This window comes from Schistocerca cancellata, unplaced genomic scaffold, assembly GCF_023864275.1.
Source record: "Schistocerca cancellata isolate TAMUIC-IGC-003103 unplaced genomic scaffold, iqSchCanc2.1 HiC_scaffold_1101, whole genome shotgun sequence".
Classification (NCBI taxonomy): domain Eukaryota; kingdom Metazoa; phylum Arthropoda; class Insecta; order Orthoptera; family Acrididae; genus Schistocerca; species Schistocerca cancellata.
The window spans coordinates 554,343-573,701 of record NW_026047100.1 but is presented as its reverse complement, the minus strand read 5'-3'; the positions used below and the strand labels follow the sequence as shown (position 1 = coordinate 573,701).

The following is a 19,359-nucleotide window of genomic DNA, read 5'->3' as shown; positions in this document are numbered from 1 at the left end:
TCTCTCGTAGTGGTACAAAAATAAATATTTCTGTGCTTGCTGCGGAGGATGGCCACGCAAACAAATTCGTTAAATTGTGAGAGCTTAGAGTGAATTTCATTTACTATTTTTGCTTTTTGTATTCAAAAGTAACATACTTTGTGTAATAAATGTCATGAATCTCCTTTTTAACTGTCGTACCATCTGTTCAAGTCTGGTTAACGTTTGAGAATTTGCAAACCACTTGTAACGATTTTCATAACACGTGTAAGTAAAATAAGGAAAATCGAATCATGTCGTCGTCGTACGATCGGTCGGATATTGCGTTGCCAATGCGTACTGCGTGTTGTTTGAGGAATTAGATACTTGACAGGGCTTAATTTCATCTCTGATTGTGCACGACCTCTGCACATGGGTGAATTACTTATCACTTTCATCACATAAAATTACCGTTGCTTAATAGCCGCACTAAACCAAAATCCATTTACCGCGGTGAAAGAGAGTTCGTTATTAGGAGATTGACAATGAGATGTATTATTAGGCGTGTATTCTAATGTTTACGTAAAATTCAGTATCCCTTTCCTGTTGATGTTATTATATTTGGTTTGTGGGGCGCTCAACTGTTCGGTCATCAACGCTCGTACAAAGTCCCAGTTTTTAAACAGTCCAATTTTTTACACAGTCAAGCGAGGCACTGTCACGAATGATGATGATGATGATGACGAAATGATGAGAACAATGTAATCCTCCAGTCCACGGGCAGAGAAAGTACTCAACCTGGCTGGGAATCGAACCCGGGACCCCGTGGTCCAGTGGTAGGAACGCTAGCCACTAATCCACGAGCTGCGCACCGTTTCGTATTGAGCAAGACCGTCCTATAAATGTAACCTGTCCTAGACATCCCATAATGCTGCTTCTCATTACCTGGCGTCTCTTTTAGCATTTATATATGTGTATGAGTCAACTGGGAATGATCTGTTGGTTTTAGGAAACAGAGGTCATTTGAGACATAGTTGGCCCTTTTTGAGCATGATCTACAACAGGCTCTAGATACCGGCTCCCAGGTTGATGCCATATTTCTCGACTTTCGAAAGGCGTTCGACTCAGCTCCGCACTGTCGTTTGCTCTCAAAAGTCCGCGCTTACGGTCAATCTGATGACATATGCGGTTGGATAGAGGGTTTTGTAACAGGAAGAGAGTAGTATGTCGTCCTGAATGGGGATACTTCAACAGAAACAAGCACAACATCAGGTGTGCCTCAGGGCAGCATAACAGGTCCGCTGCTTTTTACGATTTACATAGACGATCTGGTTGAGTGTATTGACAGCGGCATTAGACTGCTTTCGATGATTCTGTAGTCTACAGGAAAGTAGTATCACACGAAAGTTGCGATCAATGAAGATTTGCAGAAAATAAATGAGTGGTGTAATGACTGGCAGTTATCTCTCTAGTGTAGCCAACTGCGTATAACAAAGCGAAAGTTCCCATTAATGTACGAGTCAAGCATCTGGGTGTGACTATTCGAAATGGTCTCAAATGGACGATCAGGTTACAGAAGTAAGGCGAAATGTAGATTGAGGTTTATTGGTAGAATCCTGAAGCGATGCAGTCTTTCATCCAAGGAAATTGCTTACAATACTTTAGTTCGTCCAGCCTTAGAGTATTGTTTGTCTGTATGGGACCCTTACCAGTTGGGTCTGATTCAGGAGATTCAGAAGGTCCAAAGAAGAGCGGCAAGGTTCGTGACTAATAAATTCAAACAATGCGAGAGTGTTACAAATCTCATAGAAAGTTCGAAGTGGGACACACTTCCAGATAAGACGGGCTAAACGGAAGGGGATGGTCACTAAATTCCAAAATCCGATCTCCGCCGAGGATGGAGAGCATACATTATTACCACTAACTTTCAAGTCGCGCAATGATCACCATTCAAAGATAAGGGAAATTATAGCTCGTACTCAGGCGTTCAAACAGTCGTTTCTCCCTCGTGCGATCCGCGAGTGGTACAGAGCGGGGGGGGATAAGACTTTGGCGCCAATACTGCCCTTCGCCACACACCGCTTGGTGGATAGCGGAGTATACAGGGTGGTCCATTGATCGTGACCGGGCCAAATACCTCACGAAATAAGCGTCAAACGAAAAAACTACAAACAACGAAACTTGTCTAGCTTGAAGGGGGAAACAGGATGGCGGTATGGTTGGCCCGCTAGATGCCGCTGCCATAGGTCAGACGGATGTGAACTGCGTTTTTTTAAAATACGACCCTCCATTTTAATTACATATTCGTGTAGTACATAAAGAAATATGAATCTTTTAGTTGGACAAATTTTTTTCGCTTTGTGATAGATGTCGCTGTAATAGCCACAATCATACGGCTCACAAATTTAGACGAGCATTTGGTAACAGGTAGGTTTTTTAAATTAAAATACAGAATGTTGGTTCGTTTGAACATTTTATTTCTGTTGTTCCAATATGATACATGGGCCTTTGTGAACTTATCATTTCTGAGACCGCATGCTGTTACAGCGTGATTACCTGTAAATACCACATTAATGCAATAAATGCTCAAAATGAAATCCGTCAACAGCAATGTATTTGGCAATACGCGTAACGACATTCCTATGAACAGCGAGTAGTTCGCCTTCCGTAATGTTCGCACAAGCATTGACAATGCACTGACGCATGTTGTCAGGCGTTGTCGGTGGATCACGACAGCAAATATCCTTCAACTTTCCCCACAGAAAGGAATCCGGGAACGTCAGATCCGGTGAACGTGCGGGCCGTGTTGTGGTGCTTCGACGACCAATCCACCTGTCATGAAATATGCTATTCAACACCGCTTCAACCGCACTCGAGCTATGTGAAGGACATCCATCGTGTCGAACAGAACTGTACACGACGTTCAGAGTCGTGGCCATGCAATTCTTTGTGCACAGAAATATGGTACGGGTGCAATCGATGATGATGTAGCATTGTCAATACCGACGTTTTTGAGATTTTCGATTATCGTGCGATTTGTCTGCTACTGATGTGCGGATTAGCCGCGACAGCAGCTAAAACACCTACTTGGGCATTATAATTTTTTACAGGTCGTGGTTGACGTTTCACATGTGGCTGAACACTTCTTGTTTCCTTAAATACCTTAACTATCCGGCGAACGGTCCGGACACTTGGAAGATGTAGTCCAGGACACCGAACAGCATACATAGCACACGCCCGTTGGGCATTTTGATCACAATAGTCATACATCAACACGATATCTACCTTTTTCGCAATCGGTGAACGGTCCATTTTAACACGGGTAATGTATCACGAAGCAAATACCGTCCGCACTGGGGGAAATTAACGTGATACCACGTATGTATACGATTGTGACTATTACAGCACCATCTATCACAAAGCGAAAAACGTGGTCCAACTAAGACATTCATATTTCTTTACGTACTACACGAATATAAAATAAAAATGGGATTCCTATTTAAAAAAAATGCAGTTGATATCAGTTTGACCTATGGCAGCGCCAAACATAGCGCCATCTGGTGTCCCCCTCCAAGCTAGACGAGTTTCGTTCTTTGTAGTTTTTTCGTTTGATGTTTATTTCGTGAGATATTTGGCTCGGTCACTATCAATGGACGACCCTGTATATGTAGATGTAGAAACTAGTCTTGACAGTGAAGGCTATATCGTAGCAACAGCAATACGGTGACTGATGATAATGTTCTCCAAACTTATACAGAACAGCAGCAGATATCTGTCACCGCCTGCACTGCTTGTGTTTGTTCCAGTGACGGTCTTCCAGGAGGGGTCCTACCTGGTGGCCTACTCGCTGCTGGGCTGGGGCGTGCCCGTGCTGATGACTGCTGCGTGGGCGGTCACCACGGCCGTGCGGTACGGCGGCTCCAACAGGTCAGCACGCACAGTCACACACACAAAACTTTGTGCCGACTGAGAGTGGTACCACAACAGTAACAGCCGAAGTACTCCTAGTACCTTCCAAATTTCGCAAAAGTACACCTGCCTGAATTGCAGCACTAGCACTCGTGGAACAAAGGTAGGAGATGTGGTGCGGGAGGAAGTGAAGCATCGAGGACGGGTCGTGAGTCGCTCATGAGTAGCTCTGTTGGCAGAATACTTTCCCATGAAAGACAATGAGTCCCCGGATCCGAGTTCCGGTCCGGTAGAGTTTTAACCTGTCAGGAACTTTCAGATGCACTTCTTTCTTGTTCGTCACCCGCATCAGCACGTTGCAGCAGACAGTTTTTGCAGACACTTGTCTAGTGTGATTATGAACGCATCTGGGAGCAGTATGATAAGATCTCAGTCACCTGTAAGCAGTAGAATAGCTTTCATACGACTAGGAACTGTGACAGAAATCAGTTTAGATTAATTCGTGTCATTTTCTTGTGGTATTGTGTACAGTTTTTACATCTACAGTGTAATATCGGATCTTTGTTAACATTTTATTTGACACAGATCACGTGGTGACCTGAATCTGTTTTTATACAAAGCATCTGTAAACTCAAGTGACTTACAAGGAACCCTTTATAATCACGGCGACTTTTTCAGGGAATGTGTAAGATGATTTCTTTTGTGGATCTGACAATGCTGTTTGGAAGGAATGTGAGATACTCAAGTCGATGTTTATTCATCGTTACCACGCTGAAATTGTATAACTAATCTGCTGGCAAATTCTACTGTTTATCTATCGCATTTGGGTTTAGTGTATTCGTTAACTCATACCTTTTCCTGGAATCATTCTCATGTACTTTGATGAGATGCTGTGGCTCTTGCATTTTTGTTGGATTGGGTTCAGGTTTACGCGCCACATGCGGTCGCTATTGAGGTTCCCTGTTTTAGGAACGCTTTTCTGCAAACAAGGTAATTTGACTCTGTTGCACTTATTCTGACATTTTCTGCTGCTACACACATAACTAGCTGCGACAGGAGCGTGCATTAAAGTAGTTAAAATGTGTAAGAACATACGGAGCTCATCACAGTTGACAATAGATCACCATAGTAAACATAATAACTGGCCACGAATGTAATTTCTTGGCATCACTCATGGAATAAGAGGTCACCCATACCACAAATACACTGCCTTCTGACAGACAGTTTGTCTGGCGCCATAATGCCTATTCATGGTATTAGCCATTCGTACCCGAAAATTGACAAAGTGTATTCTTAGTCGCCTGCAAGCAGTAGTTTCCGAAGCTGAATGTCTTTACGTTGAAAGGAAATCGCGACCGCTCCACTCATGACTAAACCCCTGAGATACGTTCTGTTTAAGAAAGAGCATCATACATGTAATATTTTTAGAGCTACATATTTCTATATTTGATAGTATTTCTTTCCATACATCGGTATGATGCCAATTATGTATTAAAATCGGACGAATTAAGATTATTCTTCAAATATTTTTGAACCATAATATGCAGGCTACAGAGCATAAAAGTGCCGTACTTCACACTGTGTTCCAGGTGCTGGTGGGGCTACAACCTGACGCCATACTTCTGGATTCTGGAGGGTCCCCGCCTTGGCGTTATAGTGGTGAGTATAGAGTCTAGCACGACTATAACACATTTTATTAGACTTATTTTCTCCTGCTTTTTTGTTTTTTTTATCTACTTACTGATTTAACGGATCACATTTAACAGAAACTAATTGACTTCAACGAAAATACACCCCTGGAAATTGAAATAAGAACACCGTGAAGTCATTGTCCCAGGAAGGGGAAACTTTATTGACACATTCCTGGGGTCAGATACATCACATGATCACACTGACAGAACCACAGGCACATAGACACAGGCAACAGAGCATGCACAATGTCGGCACTAGTACAGTGTATATCCACCTTTCGCAGCAATGCAGGCTGCTATTCTCCCATGGAGACGATCGTAGAGATGCTGGATGTAGTCCTGTGGAACGGCTTGCCATGCCATTTCCACCTGGCGCCTCAGTTGGACCAGCGTTCGTGCTGGACGTGCAGACCGCGTGAGACGACGCTTCATCCAGTCCCAAACATGCTCAGTGGGGGACAGATCCGGAGATCTTGCTGGCCAGGGTAGTTGACTTACACCTTCTAGAGCACGTTGGGTGGCACGGGATACATGCGGACGTGCATTGTCCTGTTGGAACAGCAAGTTCCCTTGCCGGTCTAGGAATGGTAGAACGATGGGTTCGATGACGGTTTGGATGTACCGTGCACTATTCAGTGTCGCCTCGACAATCACCAGTGGTGTACGGCCAGTGTAGGAGATCGCTCCCCACACCATGATGCCGGGTGTTGGCCCTGTGTGCCTCGGTCGTATGCAGTCCTGATGGTGGCGCTCACCTGCACGGCGCCAAACACGCATACGACCATCATTGGCACCAAGGCAGAAGCGACTCTCATCGCTGAAGACGACACATCTCCATTCGTCCCTCCATTCACGCCTGTCGCGACACCACTGGGGGCGGGCTGCACGATGTTGGGGCGTGAGCGGAAGACGGCCTAACGGTGTGCGGGACCGTAGCCCAGCTTCATGGAGACGGTTGCGAATGGTTCTCGCCGATACCCCAGGAGCAACAGTGTCCCTGATTTGCTGGGAAGTGGCGGTGCGGTCCCCTACGGCACTGCGTAGGATCCTACGGTCTTGGCGTGCATCCGTGCGTCGCTGCGGTCCGGTCCCAGGTCGACGGGCACGTGCACCTTCCGCCGACCACTGGCGACAACATCGATGTACTGTGGAGACCTCACGCCCCACGTGTTGAGCAATTCGGCGGTACGTCCACCCGGCCTCCCGCATGCCCACTATACGCCCTCGCTCAAAGTCCGTCAACTGCATATACGGTTCACGTCCACGCTGTCGCGGCATGCTACCAGTGTTAAAGACTGCGATGGAGCTCCGTATGCCACGGCAAACTGGCTGACACTGATGGCGGCGGTGCACAAATGCTGCGCAGCTAGCGCCATTCGACGGCCAACACCGCGGTTCCTGGTGTGTCCGCTGTGCCGTGCGTGTGATCATTGCTTGTACAGCCCTCTCGCAGTGTCCGGAGCAAGTATGGTGGGTCTGACACACCGGTGTCAATGTGTTCTTTTTTCCATTTCCAGGAGTGTATTTCGTCGCATTGGTTAAGCAGATGTGCGTAAAACGTCTTTGGACTACTATCCCGTAGCTGCTAAATGGATCCATGTCATGCGCTGTCAAAAATTGAATTTAGAAATCTTTGTGTCCCCCATAACTGCATCCGGCAGACTGTCGGGCTCAATAATTGCTTATCATCAAGAAGTGAGATATTGGGTGACTTATATTCGGAAACTAGTTCACCTTTCAGTTTAACGACATTGCAAGAAAGTAGAGACCATGGTGATGACAAATGCATTTTGTGTCTTTCGCATTCGGAATTACTAATACCTTAGAGAGGACGTATGTGGTTGAGTCTTGTGATTTCTTTTGATTAAAAGACAAAGGAACAGATCAGATCTACTCTATGATTACCAAGCTCTAGGGTACGGAATCTAGTTGCTTTGGGAAGAACCAAACGTAATTAGATTGCTTCAATTAGGCACATGTTCCTAGAAACCTACTTCAGTACGCTTCAGGAGTATTTGAGTACTTAGGTGTTAGACCATAGAGCCTACCATAAGTTTGCAGTCTTTGCCATCTGAGAGACACTTGGGAATGAAACGTATTGAATGGCTTGTATTAGGCAATTATTTCAGTACCTCATTTGTTACGCAATATGATACAGCAGATCTGTTTCCATTCGTCACATTCAGTACGTTACGCGGTGCTGGTAGATGTACCCTAGCTTGCTGTCAAATGTCATAGCTCTTTTAATACCCATTCTTTCGTTCTTGGGCGTACGGACTTCCATTCCTTCGAGTAAGCGAAGCAGAGCAGCGCTAATACACAGGAATCGCGTTGATGAGGACAAAGGCTCATATCACTCAGATCAACTACATCTAAGTTTTCCTTTGTTGTCCTAAACGGCTTAATGGTGAATGCTGGACTGTTTCCTCTGCCGAAACCTCACGGAAAACTTCCTTCTCCATATTCCCTATTCCATGTTTGTGCCTCATCTTTAGTGATCGTCATCAGGACGTGAAATCCTTATGTTTGTCCGTTCGATGCCTTTCCACAGTCGACTAGTTAAGATGAAATAAGACAATTACTCGACAAATAATACCTGAAACGTAAATGTCCGTATGCACGGCAAATTTAAGTATCACATGAGGTCAACTATCGCTACCTAGATTGAGAGCCTTAGTTTTGAGGATTCTATAGCGGAAATTACCGGGTTGTGTACGAAACAGATTACTTAGACGAGTACAACGCTTGTTCGTCCTTCCTGTTGTGTATGGTCGCTATCAGACAGAACTGAAAGCTTACATCGAAAACGCAAATGACGTCGACTAAATTGTTCGTATGCTTCCATTCACTAGAGACTGCTGGAACGGTACAGAAAAAAATAATTTCACGGGCACATCGAAAAGATAGACAAAAGACACCAAAACAAATGTAGAAGTTAGTAGACGAACATTGTTCTGCTGTGCAGAAATTGCAGCGTTACCGATGGCGAAGATGAAATTGGTTGCTCTGCGTGTGAACTGAGCACGAAGGAACGTTCACATGTTGCACATTCAGTATCAAATTTTGTCACATAAACAACGATAATATCCACAGGACAAATCCAGACTTACAAGTGTCAGTAGTGCAACAAAAATGTGGTAGAAAGCAATTATCTCAAAGGCGTTGCAAGGTCGTTAGCTTTGCAGTCGTATAACACTAGAAAATGAATTTGAAAACAAAAATCATCTTCATGTGAAGAACAGTTTCTCGACCCGGGCTATACCTAATGTTACGATTATTACATAATGGTTACACCAAGAATCCCTAACCATTGCAAAGAAAATGTACTCGCATATTTCTTTTGTTAAGCAAAATTACAATATAAAACGCAACGGAGAAGTCACATCTCCAGTTTCTTCTTCTTTTTATTCTTCTTTCTTTCTTCGATTTCGACCACGTATGGAAAATGAGAAGTAACGGTAATTGTAGATTATTTTTCGGAGTTACTTATTTATCTACACATAATTGTTTATTTCTTCATTATTACATGCCAATCACATGACAGGTCGAATTTCTCCCTTATATCAGTTTGAACATGTGCATTGGTTAGCAGCGCAGGCCCACAAATAATTAACCACGCATCAGTTAATTATATGAACTTTATTGTGTTCATGCTCTTCAACATTAGCAGTATTTAACAGCCTGAAGTTACACTTAACCTATTCCTACTGCAGGTATTCTTTGAGAAGAGAAAATAATGACATGGATTTTTTGAGAGCTAAAATAAACGCGATAGAAAATACAATGCCTGAGAAAAACGCGTAAGGCACCTACAAAACTTCGTCGAATGTCAGTAGAACAAGTAAACGAGACACCACTGGTGGGTACGTAAATTATTACAGTTGCAACTCACTCTGATAGCTATCAGAGTGCATTAATGTTGTTAACAGTCCCCGTAATGCATCTACGAGGTGCATTCAAGTTCTAAGGCCTCCGATTTTTTTCTCCCGACTGGAAAGAGATAGAAACTTGCGCATTGTTTTAAAATGAGGCCGCGTTCATTGTCAATACGTCACAGAGATGGCAGCACCGTACGGCAGATGGAATTTTACCGCCAGCGGCGAGAATGAGAACTGTTTTAAATACTTAAAATGGCGACGTTTTCCTTACTTGAACAGCGTGCAATCATTCGTTTTCTGAATTTGCATGGTGTGAACCAAATGAAATTCATCGACAGTTGAAGGAGACATGTGGTGGTAGAGCTATGGATGTGTCGAAAGTGCGTTCGTGGGTGCGACAGTTTAATGAAGGCAGAACATCTTGCGACAACTAACCGAAACAACCTCGGGCTCGCACAAGCCAGTCTGACGACATGATCGAGAAAGTGGAGAGAATTTGTTTGGGGGATCGCCGAATGACTGTTGAACAGATCGCCTCCAGAGTTGGCATTTCTGTGGGTTCTGTGCACACAATCCTGCATGACGACCTGAAAATGCGAAAAGTGTCATCCAGGTGGGTGCCACGAATGCTGACGGACGACCACACGGCTGCCCGTGTGGCATGTTGCCAAGCAATGTTGACGCGCAACCACAGCATGAATGGGACTTTCTTTTCGTCGGTTGTGACAATGGATGAGACGTGGATACCATTTTTCAATCCAGAAACAAAGCGCCAGTCAGCTCAATGGAAGCACACAGATTCACCGCCACCAAAAAATTTCGGGTAATCGCCAGTGCTGAAAATATGATGGTGTCCATGTTCTGGGACAGCGAGGGTGTAATCCTTACCCATTGCGTTCCAAAGGGCACTACGGTAACAAGTGCATCCTACGAAAATGTTTTGAAGAACAAATTCCTTCCTGCAGTGCAACAAAAACGTCCGGGAAGGGCTGCGCGTGTGCTGTTTCACCAAGACAATGCACCCGCACATCGAGCTAACGTTACGCAACAGTTTCTTCGTGATTACAACTTTGAAGTGACTCCTCATGCTCCCTACTCACCTGACCTGGCTCCTAGTGACTTTTGGCTTTTTCCAACAATCAAAGACACTCTCCGTGGCCGCACGTTCACCAGCCGTGCTGCTATTGCCTCAGCCATTTTCCAGTGGTCAAAACAGACTCCTAAAGAAGCCTTCGCCGCTGCCATTGAATCATGGCGTCAGCGTTGTGAAAAATGTGTACGTCCTCAGGGCGATTACGTCGAGAAGTAACGCCAGTTTCATCGATTTCGGGTGAGTAGTTAATTAGAAAAAAATTCGGAGGCCTTAGAACTTGAATGCACCTCGTATAATGGGCGTAACAACCGTCAGATGTTGAGCCATCACAATGGAGCCCACGACAGTATCCAGATTTGTTGGGCATTTGGATGTGACAGTGTACCAATATTTGTCAATGGCACTGCCGCAGTAATAACACCGGTCCCCGTGAGGTTACCGATGTCAAGAGCTGTCAAGCTGGGATAGCACTTGGATGGGGGACCATATGGTCTGCCGAGCGCTGTTTGGAAGCGGGGTGCAGTCAGATCTTATGAGGCAAACTGTGGAGCTTCCTGACTGAGAAGTAGCGGCTCTGGTCTCTTAAACTGACATACAGCCGGGAGAGCAGTGTACTGACCACATGCCCCTCCATATCCGCATCCCGTGACGCCTATGGGCTGAGGATTAATCGGCAATCGGTTGGTGCCATTGGGCCTTCATGGCCTGTTCCGGGGGACTTTAGTTTCTAGTTGTCGCAAAGTTGGGCTACATGAGAGCGTGAGGGCAAGCACACACGCAGTCAAGTTTCTGGCCAACGAAGTCTGACCACCGGAATGGAGGACCGCCATATTGTGCACCAAGCACATCGTAATCCGTTAGCACGTGCGCTTGTCTTCCCAGAACAAGTAAGAGACTCCCTGCACCAGAATGCGTCATCCCACACCATTGGACGGAGACTAACAGCAGCCGGAATGTGTATGCTGTCGAAGGAGGAGGAGGAGGAGGAGATTAGTGTTTAACGTCCCGTCGACAACGAGGTCATTAGAGACGGAGCGCAAGCTCGGGTGAGGGAAGGGTGGGGAAGGAAATCGGCCGTGCCCTTTCAAAGGAACCATCCCGGCATTTGCCTGAAGCGATTTAGGGAAATCACGGAAAACCTAAATCAGGATGGCCGGAGACGGGATTGAACCATCGTCCTCCCGAATGCGAGTCCAGTGTGCTAACCACTGCGCCACCTCGCTCGGTGTGTATGCTGTCGATGATACTACAAAAGAAGCGCTACGTTTTGATTAGTGTCGTTACCGGGAAGCATGTGCTGCTGACGAACGGTGTCGCATTGAGTTCAGCAATGAAACGCAGTTCTTCACTATACCGGGTGACCATTGTCAGCGAGTATGGTGGCTACCCGGGGAGGTGCCATTCTCCCCATAGGTTAGACAAGCAAAGCAGTCTTCAATAAAATTCTTCAGGGTATCAGACCGCATCGTCATAATTTAAAATGCGCCAACGTTTCGGCCAGCGTTGCAGCTAGCCTTCATCAGGGCCTTACGTTAAACTGCTAAATGAAACACACTTGGTTCCTTAAATAGCTGCACGAGAAAACCGTGTCGTTACTTGATTGGCTGTAAAAGGAGGAGGAGAAGGGGTGGAAGGTATGCTTTATTGGTGTTTCCTTTATTATCTGTCATTGGCTGCAATAGCTGTTTTCTATTGGTCTTTATATTAATCCACCCCATTGGAGGAGACGGACGAATAGCGAACAGGTGATGGCTGTGACGTCACACTGTTTACATGCTGTCCAGAAGCCGGCTGCGGCGTGCCATTGCTTTGTGTGCTCGCGACCACTACTGCTGCTCTCCGCGTGTCTGCATGGGCCGCCACGGCTCTGCCGCCGCTCCGTAGCCCTGCTATTGTCGGCAGCAAAGACCTCGGAAGCTTGTACCCGTCCTCTCTATTCATGTTAGCGGGTGTTTTGACTATTTCTATCGCCTCTCTAATCTTCCTTTTGAAAGTGAGAGGCTGTTTCGCCAGGACGCGGGCTTCTTGAAAAAATATTAGTTTCCCGCACTCGTCTCGGTGTTCCGCCACTGCTGACTTAGTGTGTTGTTTCAGGCGGATATATCTTTCATGTTCCGAGAGCCTTGTGCTAATCGGACGTCCCGTCTCACCTATGTAGACTAATCCACACGCACAACCAATTTCATACACGCCAGCTGTGTGTAGTTTGTCAACTGCATCCTTGGTAGAACCGAGCATGTCTATTTTGTTTCTGCTTCGGAAAATTGGTTTGATGTCAGCTTTTCGTATAATTTTGCCAATACGTTCGGTGACCCCTTGTACATATGGTAACACAGCAGTGCTCTGTGCCTCCTTCTCCTCTTCCCTATTAGTCTTCTCCCTTGTCGACATGGTGCTGTCTATCATCTGCTTCCTATAGCCATTAGTTCCGAAGATGGACCTGAGGCGTTCAAGTTCTGTCTTCAGATGTTCTTCGTCGCTTATCCTGTACGCTCTCTTCGTTAGCGTGTGCAGGGCGGACTTCTTCTGCGTGGGGTGATGGTGGGGGGAGGCGTGAAGGTACCTGTCCGTACTGGTTGGTTTCCTGTACACTTTGTGGCCAAGTTTACCATCAGGTTTTCGATAAACTTCCACGTCGAGAAAAGGTAGCACCCCATTCTTCTCTGCTTCCATTGTAAACTGAATTTTCCTATGCTGTTGGTTAAGGTGCTTGTGTTCTGATACCCTGAAGAATTTTATTGAAGATGACAATGGCCGCGGAAGCCTACGCTTACAAGCAAAGCAGTGTTAATCCTGGCGGCAGAGTGTATGTCTGTTACTTCAGATCGTGTCTAGCAGTGATTGAGCGAACTCTGACGTCAGAACAGTACGTTATCGACAGGCTGTATCATCAAATATTACCTCTAATGTAACAGTTTCGTGGTGCCATTTTTCAACACGATGATACCTTTTTACAAATGGCATATGAGTCTGAACTGTCTGCATGATAATTGCACGGCTAACAAGATACACAGATCTCTCTCCCCGACAGAACATGTGTGGGCACAGCTCGTCCGTTAACTCCACCCCACTGCAAGTATAAGGCATTTAAAATCCACATCCATCACACGCGGGCCAATTGCCTTAGGAGAGGATACAACGACTTCTTGACAATGACACTCTTCCCAACCGAAACACTGCATGGATCCAGGACGAGGGAGCGCAACGTCACTTTGAAAACAGGGCTGATCACTGAACTTCTTTGTAAACTTGATTCGGTTTTGTAATCATTGAAATGACATCACATACTCCATGGACCAGGAAAGTTTCGTTTTGTTTCCTCCTCCTATCCGGGTGGTTCACTTTTCTTTGTAAGTCAGTGTATAACAGAAAAGAAATGCCGACCACTTAAACCAAAAAGAGATCGGATCTTGGGAGAGTTTCCAGCCCTGCACTCCTGTTTGGCTGCTACCTTTAACATCCAAAACTGCTGATCTAATGCCACTTCTCTAACGCTCATAAAATAACAGTCTGCTGATCTAATGCCACTTCTCTAACGCTCATAAAATAACAGTCATCTAAAATGTAACGCATCAGTTGAACAAGTATACTGACGGAAAAAATAATCGCAACACCAAGAAGGAGTTGTGTGGCATAAACGAAAGTTGGTAGACGAGTTTCTACATCCGAAAGATGATGTCCATTCAGTTTTTTGTGTCACTCGCATATGAATGACGCTACTCGCATCACTATGAGGATGCTAATCACGTTTGCCTTAAATACACGCTGTAACGGTCCTAAGTGTTAGTTACCTTTGAGACTGGGTGTGGTGAATTGATGTTCGTCAAGAATGCCTTTACAAGTCAACAAAGAGGGGATTATCAACGGCGCGCGGGATTACCTGAGTGGTCTGAGGCGCTGCAGGCATGGTCTGTGCGGCTGGTCCCGGCGGAGGTTCGAGTTCTCCCTCGCGCATGGGTGTGTGTGTTTGTCCTTAGGATAACTTAGGTTAAGTAGTGTGTAAGCTTCGGGACGGATGACCTTAGCAGTTAAGTCCCATAAGATTTCACACGCATTTGAACATTTTGGGATTATCAACAACTCATTGAGTTGGAAAGAGGTCGTCTAACAGGGCTAAGAGAAGCTGGATATTCCTTCTGCGATACTGCAGATGGACTTGGCAGGGATGTACCCACTGCACATGATTCCTGGCAGCGGTGGTCATGAGATTGTACGATCAGAAAAAGACCAGAGTCCATACGCAGGAATGTACCCACTGTAGATGATTCCTGGCAGTGGTGGTCACGAGATTGTACGATCATAAAATGACCTGAGTCCATACGCAGGAATGTACCCACTGTACATGATTCCTGGCAGTGGTGCTCACGAGATTGTACGATCACAAGAAGACTTGAGTCCGTACGTCTCCGTGACCATCATGTTCGGCGTATGGCTCGGGAGCATCGAACTTCATCTTCAGTTTCAATAGCAGTTGGTACCACAGTGACACAACGGACTGTTACGAATCGGTTACATTAAGAACAGCTCCGAGTCAGACGCCCTGTTGAGCGCATTCCACAGACCCCAAACCACCGCCATTTGAGACTTCAGCGATGACAAGCGAGGGCTCATTGGAGGGCAGGGTGGAGGTCCGTTGTGCTTTCTGATCAAAACTGGATCAGTCTCGGAACCAGTGGTGGCCGTGTATTGGTTAGAAGGGGGGACCAGCTGAGGGCCAGCGACCAACCTGTCAGCGTGCAGGACACACTGGACCTACATTTGAAGTTATGCTATGGTGTGCGACTCCCCATGTCAGCAGGAGCACTCTCGTGATTATCCCACATACCTTAATTGCTCATTTTTACGTCAGCCTGGTGATTCGGCCAGTTGTGCTGCCATTCATGGACAACAAACTAGACGATGTTTTTCAACAGGGTATCGCTAGCCCACATACCACTGTTGTAACACAACATGCTCTGCAGAGTGTCGACATGTCGCTTTTGGCCTACCCGATCACCAGATCTGTCTCGAATCGAGCACATATGGAACATCATTCAACGAAAACTTCAGCGTCATCCCAAACAGCAATAACGTTTCTGTATCGACAAACCAGGTGCAACAGGCATGGATGTCTATCGCACCAACTGACCTCCGGCACCTGTACAATACAATACATGCACGTGTGGACGCTTGCATTCAACATTCTGGCAGTTGCATGGGCTATTAATGTACCAGCATTCCACAATTGCCATGGTTTGTCTCACGTTTTCGTTGACCTGTGATCTTCCGATGTTGACACATACAGGGTGTTTCAAAAATGACCGGTATATTTGAAACGGCAATAAAAACTAAACGAGCAGCGATAGAAATACACCGTTTGTTGCAATATGCTTGGGACAACAGTACATTTTCAGGCAGACAAACTTTCGAAATTACAGTAGCTACAATTTTCAACAACAGATGGCGCTGCGGTCTGGGAAACTCTATAGTACGATATTTTCCACATATCCACCATGTGTAGCAGTAATATGGCGTAGTCTCTGAATGAAATTACCCGAAACCTTTGACAACGTGTCTGGCGGAATGGCTTCACATGCAGATGAGATGTACTGCTTCAGCTGTTCAATTGTTTCTGGATTCGGGCGGTACACCTGGTCTTTCAAGTGTCCGCACAGAAAGAAGTCAGGGGTTCATGTCTGGCGAATAGGGAGGCCAATCCACGCCGCCTCCTATATGTTTCGGATAGCCCAAAGCAATCACACGATCATCGAAATATTCATTCAGGAAATTAAAGACGTCGGCCGTGCGATGTGGCCGGGCACCATCTTGCATAAGCCACGAGGTGTTCGCAGTGTCGTCTAAGGCAGTTTGTACCGCCACAAATTCACGAAGAATGTCCAGATAGCGTGATGCAGTAATCGTTTCGAATCTGAAAAATGGGCCAATGATTCCTTTGCAAGAAATGGCGGACCAGACCAGTACTTTTTGAGGATGCAGGGACGATGGGACTGCAACATGGGGCTTTTCGGTTCCCCATATGTGCCAGTTCTGTTTATTGACGAAGCCGTCCAGGTAAAAATAAGCTTCGTCAGTAAACCAAATGCTGCCCACATGCATATCGCCGTCATCAATCCTGTGCACTATATCGTTAGCGAATGTCTCTCGTGCAGCAATGGTAGCGGCGCTGAGGGGTTGCCGCGTTTAAATTTTGTATGGATAGAGTTGTAAACTCTGGCGCATGAGACGATGCGGGACGTTGGTGTCATTTGGACCGCAGCTGCAACACGGCGAACGGAAACCCGAGGCCGCTGTCGGATCACCTGCTGCACTAGCTGCGCATTGCCCTCTGTGGTTGCCGTACGCGGTCGCCCTACCTTTCCAGCACGTTCATCCGTCACATTCCCAGTCCGTTGAAATTTTTCAAACAGATCCTTTATTGTATCGCTTTTCGGTCCTTTGGTTACATTAAACCTCTGTTGAAAACTTTGTCTTGTTGCAACAACACTGTGTTCTAGGCGGTGGAATTCCTACACCAGAAAAATCCTAAGGAATAAACCATGTTGTCTACAGCACACTTGCACGTTGTGAACAGCACACGCTTACAGCAGAAAGACGACGTACAGAATGGCGCACCCACAGACTGCGTTGTCTTCTATATCTTTCACATCACTTGCAGCGCCATCTGTTGTTGAAAATTGTAACTACTGTAATTTCGAAAGTTTGTCCGCCTGAAAATGTACTGTTGTCCCAAGCATATTGCAACAAACGGTGTATTTCTATCGCTGCTCGTTTAGTCTATATTGCCGTTTCAAATATACCGGTCATTTTTGAAACACCCTGTATATTACATAGACTGATGTATTCCCGAAATTTCGTTACACTAAATTAATTACTTTCTGGGATTACGAATTTTTTCCATCAGTGTATTTCTTCTTCTGATTATAGGTTGCGTATGACTGATACTGGCTAAAAGCCTGTCGCTAATTATTCTATGTAAAATCGCCTTGCATTGTCAGTGGCCTCATCAATTTCATCGCCTGCGTGATTCACTCGCTCTCTTTCGTTACATCGTCCGTACAGACTCGTTAGAAAGTACATTGGAGACTGTATTTCTTAGAGTATTTAAATGTGTCCATTGGGCTGGACCATCGTTTGCGTTAATTAAGATATCTTGCTTTTGCTCTGACTTATTCACGTGTCTAAATTGTCTGCAGTGTAGTACAGAGTGTTCAGGGATCTCCCCAAGAGTGTTATTTCCTTTGGCTGTGATTTACACGCTTTAATTGTGTTCTGTTAGCACTACGTCTGCTCAAGTGGTGAACTGTGCCATGGATGTCAGTTAAGGATCTCTGTGTACTCTGTGACGCCTATCACTGTTCCATATGCTCTACAACCTATCCACAAACCGCCTTCTCTGTTGGCGTTTGTGTTGTATATTCCTCCCTGCTTTGCCTAATACCTTACCCATTTTTCTTATCTTCAGTCAGTATGTTGCATCCTTTGACTCAACGTCGATGCCTATAGGGTAGATTCCCGGCGCCATGCGGAGTGATTCCACTGACATGGTGTTAAAGCTCCTCAAAGTTTCACGAGACTTCAGTTCTGCCTTTTCCTGGCTGCAATGTTGCTGACTGAGAATCTTCACTGGCGACTCAGTTAGCTTGTAGCGACGCAAATAACTGAAATGAGCAACGGTATATTTTCAGTGAGACTAGAGGCAGCTTATACTGTCGCGATTTTATTCAATCATGTTGTTGAAAGACTTTTCTGCTCAGTCAGCTGTCATTCGCATGAGGTGGTTGATAGTCAGTCGATCAGCTATGATTATTGTTGTATATGTGCAGGGTACGGAAAAAAGAAAAAAAATACTGCTTGACAACCGCTAAGGAACATAGATGTTGTTGGACTAGAATAATCACTGGCAATAGAGGACGATTTGAAAACAGTACATACGGAACAGAGGTCCAGTGGTGTATTTATAACGAAAATTGGTACGGATTTCATCACATGCGAAAGCAAGATTACAAATTTAAATACCGTTCATGTTTGACACAGGTCAGAAGCTCAACATTACGGTCGATGTCAGACTCTCAGTGTAGAATACGCCCTCCTCAGGTACTAGTGCACATTTTGCATTGTTGTTCATACTGGCTCCCAAGATTTTGAGGAGTCCTTCGGAGTATCGTCCCATTTCTCTCTGAAGGCGATTTTCAATTCTTGCACGGTTCGGGAAGGAGCTGTTCTTTGAGAAACGGGTTTGGCAAGAGCATCCCAGGCACGCTCTGAAGCGTTTATGTCTGGGCAATACGTAGGCTATTCCGTTTACTTCTAATTGTGTTTGACACCTCAGTGGTCCTGTGTGGTCAGGAATTGTCGTCCATTAACAGAAAGTTGGGAGCTACCGCACTCCTAAACAGCCGGATATCCGGAATAATCTCTCTGCTGCACTACAGTGCTGCAACGGTACCTCGCACAAATATGTGGAGCGGTATTCGGCCACACTGCATAATGTCTGCCTAGGCCATATCTATGACATTCATGGACATCCTATTGGTGTAATGTGTTCCCCCCTCTCTCCACACTAACTAGTGACCAGATTCACTTGCCATAGTGAAGCGGGGTTCGTCGGAGAACATCACTCTGGACCATTGTTGCTGGCCAATACCAGCATGCTCCCTACAGCAACGAAATCTTTCTCGGCGATGGTGTGACTGAAGTTTGATGCATCTAACAGGATTCCGAAGATACAAATCAGTCTTATTTAATCGCCGCGAAATGATTCTGGCAGAGACGCGTGTACCGGTGGCGCTTGCAATGTCTCCAACGATCTGCCTTGGTGTGACACGTCATT

At 45.7% G+C, this 19,359-nt stretch overlaps 1 protein-coding gene across 1 annotated transcript in view; it reads left to right on the top strand.

Annotated features, from left to right (window-relative positions):
• LOC126155889 (PDF receptor-like) overlaps positions 1-19,359 on the top strand; it is a 287,262-nt gene that overhangs the window by 208,828 nt on the left and 59,075 nt on the right. The window contains exons 7-8 of the mRNA XM_049916260.1: positions 3,765-3,885; positions 5,457-5,526. Coding sequence (XP_049772217.1) covers positions 3,765-3,885; positions 5,457-5,526 — 191 coding nt within the window. The remainder of the gene's footprint in view (positions 1-3,764; positions 3,886-5,456; positions 5,527-19,359) is intronic.